Source organism: Cupressus sempervirens, chromosome 4, assembly GCF_028749045.1.
Source record: "Cupressus sempervirens isolate cs-2001-9-10 chromosome 4, ASM2874904v1, whole genome shotgun sequence".
In the NCBI taxonomy this organism is placed as follows: Eukaryota; Viridiplantae; Streptophyta; class Pinopsida; order Cupressales; family Cupressaceae; genus Cupressus; species Cupressus sempervirens.
The window spans coordinates 216,048,557-216,057,593 of NC_143121.1; the positions used below are offsets into that span (position 1 = coordinate 216,048,557).

At 35.7% G+C, this 9,037-nt stretch overlaps 1 protein-coding gene across 1 annotated transcript; it reads left to right on the forward strand.

The window, feature by feature from the left end:
- Positions 1-4,113: 4,113 nt before the first annotated feature.
- Positions 4,114-8,048, forward strand: LOC149560765 (putative disease resistance protein At4g33300). The gene is made up of 5 exons (XM_089824789.1): positions 4,114-4,798; positions 5,131-5,540; positions 5,809-6,164; positions 6,253-6,461; positions 6,694-8,048. Exons 1-5 carry the CDS (start codon positions 4,126-4,128, stop codon positions 7,530-7,532), a joined length of 2,487 nt encoding a protein of 828 aa, XP_089680915.1. The 5' UTR covers positions 4,114-4,125; the 3' UTR covers positions 7,533-8,048.
- Positions 8,049-9,037: the final 989 nt, after the last annotated feature.

Sequence of the window (9,037 nt, forward strand, 5' to 3'; positions counted from 1 at the left end):
AGGGAGAGTAAGATGGATAGTTTATTCTGCAAGATCTTGCGCAATAGATGGATAGTTTATTCTGCGAGAACTCGCACAGTATTGTCATAATATCTATTTGCTCAATTTGGATGGTTATTAGCACGAGCTCTGAAGAAGATGTTATCAGCTCCGACATGTACAAATCCATGGCATACATCTGTAACACGCGCTCTCATTGCCCAGTTAACAACTCAAACGAGTAATTTTATTTTAAAAATTGTATTTTTCACATTTTTTAATGGAGATAAATTTGACGTCCATTGGAGCATAGACGTGCCTTATTATTATTTTGCTTTGACTGGCGTCAAGGTGTCAAATTTAGCTTATTACATGCATCATCATTCCAACATTTTAAAGATAATGGTTGTCTAGCCATCATACCTCTGCAATTTTATTTTGTTAAGGCAATCATCTAACCATCAAATTTAGGCTCACAAGATTACTGACATCATCTGTTGTTTACAAATCAAACCCCTCACCATATTCAATTTTGATTTGGAAGTCTGACTTTGAGAGGCCAAAGCTTGGTCATCAAAGCTCCAAACTGAGTGCACTTTTTTTGGAGGCCTAAATTTCCTAAATTGTTCAATGGTATAGCTGTTTCCTGGTTTGGGTGGATAAATTTCTTAGAATTTGGAGATTTTGGTGATTGTACATATCAAAGCCTAGTTTATACAACTTCATAGGCTTCGTTTGGGCTCATACAAATACATTTTCAGGTACAAGTTTTTTTGAAAGTGCATGATTTTTTTGTCTTTTCAGATCTGGAATTAGTTTGGCATAATTTTAAATGGACATATCACTTTCAACATTTGGTCTATTTTGGCACTTAAAATTAATAAGATCCTTGTGAGATCTCTTCCAATTTTTGCATCATGGTTTCTTCTTCATTTCTAAAATCAACTCCACATAACTATGCCACATGGAAAGAAAATGTATGGACCAGGTTAGTGAAGAAATGCTTGATTTTTCTTTGTGAATGAAACAATTTCAATTCCCTTTGGTCCTAATGGAAATAAATGATTGGATAACTAAAGACTCTATGGATTTTGGAATCATTAGAGAAGTGACCACACAAGATCTTTCACTTTGTATTAAACCCTGGAACACTGCCAAAGAAGATTGAGAAAAACTTGAAAGTTTGTATGGTAAAGTGGATGAATATAAGATATTCACAATTCAAGAAAATATTTTCAAATTGGATCCTAAGAACTTTGACACAATCCAAGATCTCATCTACAAAGTCAATGAGTTGAGAGCACAACTTAGGGATTGTGGTATTACCATCAAGGATTCCAATTGACTCATCGTATGATTGACAATCTTCCTTAAGAATATGAAACCTTTGTTTCTAGTTAAAACACTCACAAGTTGACCATGGGAAATGACTTCATTACACCTCCATTTGAGTCATTTGGAGAGATGTTGATGTTGGAACAATAAAAAATGATTAGTATGGAATTCTCAAGTCTTCAAATTCTAATGCATTGATGGCTAATCAAGGGAATCAATGAAAAAAAAAGAACAAGTGTCAACACAAGGCACAACATGAGAAGGAACAATTCACCTCCTCATCCCAAGCCAACAATAAGATGGAATCATCCAAGAGGGAGTTTCTCACTTGTGCATCTTGCAAGGAGACTAGATTTGAAGAACATCATTGCTCAAAGAAGGAAATTGATGAACTAAAGAATCTTCTTAAGAAGAATCAAATCAACCTACCTTCAAGAATGACCACTTCATGCTCTTCTTCACAATTCAATCTTGATAAAGGAAGGGATCACAAGGGCAAAGGTCAAGCCTTAGTTGCTACTTCAAGTCATGATTTAAGGGAGACAACTTCTAGATTTAGGGGCTTCTCATCATTTGACATCTTCATAGTCTATGTTTTCATCATTTGATCATTTTCATACTCCACCTATTTTGATGGACAATCATACTTATATGAATGTGACAAAGAAAGAAACTATTGATAAGGGGGATACTTCAAAGATGTGTTGAGTGCACCTCAACTAAGTTATAATCTTCTTTCCATCTATTAGCTCACTCATGAGGCAACAAGGAGGACTATGGAACTCACACTTGATTCAGTTTTTATTTGAGACGTGGAGTCTAGAGAGATCATTTCTACATGGGTGGTTGATCAGGGATCTCAATTATACTAATTGAATCAAGTCAATTGAGGATCATATCATTCATCTCTCTTGCACTATCAGTTGAGCTTCTAGGTATTGACTTTTACATTATTTTCCTTAGGCAAGTTCTTACAATCATCATTCTTTCCTGTACATAGTACAACTAGTAATTTCTCATATTCAATCAAACCTAGATTAGTATTCAACACTTTCTAGTTAATGCTTTTACACCACATATTTGATTGATTGTCATTTGGACTAGAGAGAATCTTTTCAATGATTAAAGTATTTACATCAATTTTTGACATTTCTTGTAGCTCATCTAGACATAGGAATTCAAAAGATACAATGATGACAAATTAATTTAATATAATGGTGACATGAACCCTACACAATTCTAAACATAGGAATTGAAAATGCACAATGGTGACAAATAAAGTCATCAATCTAGAACATGAGATATTTCAAATTTAATTTAATTCCAAGGCAACAACTTACATACACACGTAATACTTATGAATTAAGGATTTGAATTTCTCTCTTTTATTATATAAAAATTGGTAAATTACTATATATTTATTAAAAAAATTAAGACATTATCATAAAATTCTTAATAATCAAAAAATTATTCTAAAAAGTATTTTATATACTTTAAATTTGCTCTAACCACCTCATCTCTTAGGTGGTCAAAGACTTACACTCATTAAGACTTGATCCTTGGTGGGTTCATTGAGAACCATTCAACTTCATCAATAGACCACATGTCCTTTAGTCCTTGACTCTTAACCAAAGAGGTTTTAGGCACAAGTGCGCCCATATTAGATTGCTAAAATGTTTTTGTAGTACCCTTCACTGAGTGATAGCTCGCAAGCTTTGTACCTTTGTTGAGCTGCCTCACAAATCAACCTCTCAATTATAGATAGATAGATAGATATATTTGTCACACTCATAACACACCAAGGTATAGTTGCTAATATTTTCGCACACATATTACAAATACGTATATAAGCCCTCAAATTGTGACATGTTCCGATGTAAAGCAACCTCTTTCCGCTCTCCTTTATCTATCACAAGTTTCCCAATGCATCTTTTAAATTTTAATTGGGAAAATAAAGGGAGCGGCTATGCAGAGGACAATTTCACTATTTAATAATGATTATTAAATAAAATTAAAACTAACACAACATTATTTTTTATTTTTTATTTCATTATCAACTATTTAAAAATGTCAAAAGTAGTTGAAATAGTAGGCTGCATAGCGGCTTCCTCAAAGTACCCGGCGTCCGACAAAAGTAAAATTACTTATTTTTCGATCCTAGTTAGCAGCTATTCTTGACTTGTGAAATTTCTCGATGACATGAATCATGTTAATTTCTTTGAGCTGTCGTATCGCACGAATGTGTCAGACAAACCCTCATCGTGAGAGGAAAGCTAACTAATTCTAGGTTAAATAATTGACAATTTTTGGGTTGCTTATCAAATTAGCCATTACAGAAGCAACACAGAAGGGAGTGGCACTCGTCCCTTGATACCCAATTCCAATAAAGACAGTTTTTTAAGGGAAGACGAAGTATCATAGAAATTACCCGACATACTGCAGGAGGATTACTTGCTTTGAAACTTATGGGTCATCAGAATATCATTGCTATTAATGCTGTTCAGTTTGTTACAGGGCAGATCACTTGAAATTGTCTAGTGTCTCTACCTGTGTACCGTGGAAACAACCAGGAAATCAAGAAGCAAACGACACGGTCAGTTGTAAATGTACCTTTCTTGTGCCCTATCGATGAACTTTTCTAAATCATATAACTTCTCTGTAGCTACATCCGTGACATTATATCAATAATGGCAGTAGGAGTATTTTCGTTGCAGTTGCATAGAAACGGCTTCGCATCTTCAAATTTGTTATCTACAATATGCGGCGTTATAAGTATTCATACAACCTAGACTAAAATTCAGGGAGAGTAAGATGGATAGCTTATTCTGCAAGAACTTGCGCAATAGATTAGATACTCTTGTCAAAACCCTCAATCCCTTGGTTCAGCACATTTGTGTGCTTGATTTGCAAGAACCCATACACCAACAGAATCCTACATTCCAAAAGCTTTTGGGAACCCTTGTCAAAGCCACTGAATTGGTCAAAAAATGCGAGAATTTAAGCCCCTTGAATGTTTTTATGAATTGGCGATATGCATCCCAGATGCTTAAGCTGGAAAAGGACATCAATGACTACATCAACCACCATATGCCGCTAGCTACGTTGTTGGATATAAGGAAGCTTGCAACGGACCTGAAAGATGCTCAGGATGTGCAGAGTGAGCTAGCGGAAGCGGCAGCAGATCTGAGCTTGATGATGAATGATTTAATCTTCAAACAGGCATCCAAGCTTACCAGTGACCCCCATGAGAATGCTCTCCTGCTTCGTGGGTCTGAGGGATGTGCTGATAAATCTGCTATTCATAATGCAAGCTGTAAGAGTAGCCCAGAAAGTCCTAAGGTTTTAGTAGGACTAGAGAAGTCTATATGGAATTTGAAGGAAATTCTGTTCCAGGAGGAAGTGTCACTTGTGGGTGTGCACTGCATGGGAGGCGGTGGGAAAACAACTCTGTCGTTGGCTCTTTGTGATGATTCGGAAATCAAAGGTGATTGCGTTGTAGAATGTCTACTTTTGCTGGTACTTTTCTTACTTGTAAGGGAATTTAATTTGCAAATTCATGTAATACTGAAACCCAGATTTTATTGGGTTATATTTTGGAAAGGAAATTTGTTTCCCGTAGTCAGATAATTGCCTTCGATAATTTATTATAGTGCCATTTTGTATTGAGAGCTTGTTATCTTCTCATTTCCAAATGCACAGTTTAAAAATTAAAATTAGTCTTTCCCTTTTATTTATTTAGTTTTCAGATGCTGTATTTTGTCTTCTAATCAATCTTGTGGGATGACTGATTTGAATCTTTCTTTTTTATGGATATAGAGTATTTTGGAAACAATGTGATTTTCATCACTGTTTCACAATCCCCAAATTTAAAAGGCATTTTACAGACTATGTGGGAAAAAATTCTCGGAACTAGAAAACCTGAATTTCAAAATGCCGAGGATGCTCATATCCAGCTACAGCAGCAGCTTTGGAGGCAATCCAGGCCAACTCTGTTAGTGTTGGATGATGTCTGGTCTAGAGCAGATTTGGACATTTTGTTATTTGAAGCGGAAGGATTCAAAACCCTATTGACAACCAGGGATTATTCCATAGTTCCGAAAAGTTCCCTTACCCGACTTTATCAATTGCCATTGCTGGAGCTGAATGATGCCCTATCTCTTTTCTGTTTTTGGGCATTTGGGCAGACCACAATTCCAAATACTGCAGATGAAACTCTTGTCAAGCAGGTAAAGTTTTTCAAACATGGTTTATACATGGCACTGATCATCAGTGGACGTTATGCAATGCCATTTAATTTCTCATTGGAATTCAAAAGAAATTCAAGACATACATTAACAGTTATTTTTCACAATCACCTAAAAAATGTTAATTCATCTGCATGGACTATATATAAAATTTGTGTAGTAGTCTTTATCTTCTCACATAAGGGAATCAAGTTTCTAACGTATAGTTGTTCAACATCTTCCCGTATTTATACTGATCAATGAATCACAGGTGCAAGCAGAATGTAGAGGCCTGCCACTTGCTCTGAAGGTGATTGGTAGCTCCTTGCATGGCGAACCCCGCCCAATATGGGAAAGAGCAAAGAACAAGCTTTCAAAAGCAGAACCTATATCCGATTATCATAAGGACGGGCTTCTGAGATGTTTGGAAACTAGTATTGAATTCTTGGATGAAGAAGCAAGGGAATGCTTCTTAGACTTGGGAGCATTTGCTAAGGGTAAAAAAGTTTCTGCAGATGCATTGTTGGACATTTGGGTCTACGTGAGAAAGCTGGAGTGGCATGATGCATTTGTTATCTTATTGGAACTTGCTAGTAAAAGCCTCTTGAATTTGACAAACAATCTCGGGTACTTGTTGGCTATGCTTGTATGTGTTGAGCTTAATATCTTTGATTTTCTCTTATAATGCTTAGCTGACATGGATGATTTTTCCTAGGAGTCAAGCCATCAGTTATGGAAGTGCCACAGAGCTATACTTTTTTCAGCATGATGTGATGCGAGACTTGGCCCTGCATTTGGCTTACCAAGACAGTGTTCTTCATCGCAAGAGGTTGTATATGCCAAGGCAGGAGAAAGCATTACCTGGAAAATGGGAAGAAGTAAGCAATCAAACATTCAAAGCACAAATTGTATCCATTAACACAGGTAAGCATTCTTGTATGTGTTACTAAGCTCATTTTGTGATTCTCCATGAATTTTAAGTCTCCTTGTGAAAAAGCAACTTGTATGTGTACTGTGTAGTGTTAAGAGAATCTTATCAATAGTTTGGTAGCTGTCTATAACTTGGTCCAAAGAATAATGCATAATCGTTTCTAAGTAGATGCTAAAACATATATAAAATTTGAGTGATGTTCATACTTTTGTTCTATGTATGCAGGTAGTATGGATGAATGCCAGTGGAGCAAGATGAATTTTCCTGAAGTAGAAGCTTTGATTTTAGTCTTTGATGCAAGCAAATACTTTCTTCCCAGTTTTATGAGTACTATGAGAAAACTGAAAGTTCTCTTGATAATCAATTGTGGTTCAAACAGGGCAACAGTTAATGGTGTAGCTGCGGTATTTTCACCTATTAAGCTCAAGAGTATACGCTTGGAGAGGTTGATTGTTCCTCCATTTCAAGAGCTTAGTAAGGCCACATCATCAAACTTGGAGAAGTTATCTTTGAGTTTATGTGAAGGGCTGGGAAATTTAACCAATTTTAATATCAAGCCTAACATAAGTCTTCCTATAATGCAAGATGTAAGCCTGGATCACTGCGGTGATTTAGAGGAGCCGCCCCTTGATATTTTCAATACGGCCACTGTTCAGAAGTATTCAATCACTAACTGCCATCTTGTCCTCAAGTTACCCGATGATTTTGGGATGCTCGGCTCTTTGAGAATGTTAAGGTTGTCTGCATGTCCAAGTTTGATAGAGCTTCCAGCATCCATCTGCAAACTTAAGAAACTAGAATATCTTGATATTTCATTGTGCGGGTGCTTGAGCCAACTTCCAGAATGTATGGGGAAGCTATGGAATTTGAAAGAGATAGACATGAGAGAGTGCTCTCGTTTGAAGAAGCTGCCCAAATCTTTTGAAGATCTGAAAACTTTAAAGCATGTTATCTGTGATGAAAGGATTGCAAAGGAATGGGAATACATCAAGAAATCTGGTATCCCAAGTCTTAAAATTGAAGTGGTTGAGGAAAACTTCAATTTGGACTGGCTTGATGACTGAGCAGTTAGTCCATATTTCTACTACTATTATTATTATATTAAACTTATATATTTATAGCATAAATAATTGGTAATACCATATTTGGACTACATACCATATTTGGATTACCCAGGTTTTTCTTGTGTTTGGTTGTTAGCTACTATATAGTAAGACATGCTATGCCATACTAGTAGACCTACTTTTTTTTGTCATGTTTGGTTTGTATGATGTGGCTATAACAGTGATGAACCCATAGAACTTCTCCATCATGTTCGTTTTGTATCTTGTGGCTATAACTGTAGTTTGCTTGTAAGTCTGGCATGGTAAGCCTCATACCGTGGAGCTTGTCCCGGGGGATGTGTTCAGTTCCATCCTTGGTAAAACACTATTAAGAATCACGGAAGGACTTAACCTATGGGAAAAGGGATCTAGATAGCCTTACAAAGGAAGAACAGGGCTATGTCTTGCCATGAACCATGACGAACAATATATTGTATTTGTGATCTTTATATAATATAAAATCTATAAGTTTGTGTTGTTTTGGTGTTGAGCTTCCAATGAGAAAGCAGTTAAAAATTTATTGAATGAGTTATCCGCAATACTTCAAATTAATACTTTTAAGCAAAGATTCAGTCTTAATGCAATGTCTTCTTGATGGCTTCTTTCTTTGCTGATTTTCATTAATACGAAAGGGGAAGTGACAATAAAAAATATCAACATCTTTTCTTTCAGGATATGGCAACTAAGATTCTTGGTTTTATGGTTTGAAAACGAGACCTTGCCCTGAAAATGCAAATTTGTACACAATAAATTGACCAAGAACAACTTCCCTATTTCAAATTCCAGGTAACAAGTGATTGGCTGTGTCATTCCTATTGGACGGAAATTTATTTAATTGTAATAACCAGTTTTAATTTTATAATGAAATTTTATCATCATAGCTCTGTTGTCTGTCTCTAAAAGCAAATTTCTTAATTTGGAAAAAATAGAATTTAGTAGACAGAAAAAAATATTTACAAAATAAAGCTTCAGCTACAGAACCTTTGGTTTACAATATAATTAATCTTCACGAGCAAACCTTCTGCTATAGATAGTGAGCATACCAAGGTATTTTGAGATTGAGCACAACCTTTGTGAACTGTGACGAGAGAAAAATATTTATCAGGTTTCAATGTATAGAAATTGAACCATACTAAGCTGAACTAAGGATGATTTACATTGAAGATCTTGGGAGGATAAACAATTTCTTGCATTAGGAGATGCTTCTTTTGTAATGCATCTTGCAAAGCCAAATACTGAGAAAAAAGGGTGAAAGGACGTTTATGGTCTATTGTATTTGAATTTCTAATAAGAGGGGAAATTTTGAATTTGTGTACCTTGCAACAAATTGTTTGTGCATTTTATCTGCCGAATAAATAAAGTTAGTTTTTCTCTGTGCACAATTTTGACTTTCTCGTATAAATATGCTCTGCCTGCAGTGTGCTGCATAGTTTTTCAATTTGACTGTCAACCTTTCCACCAAGATA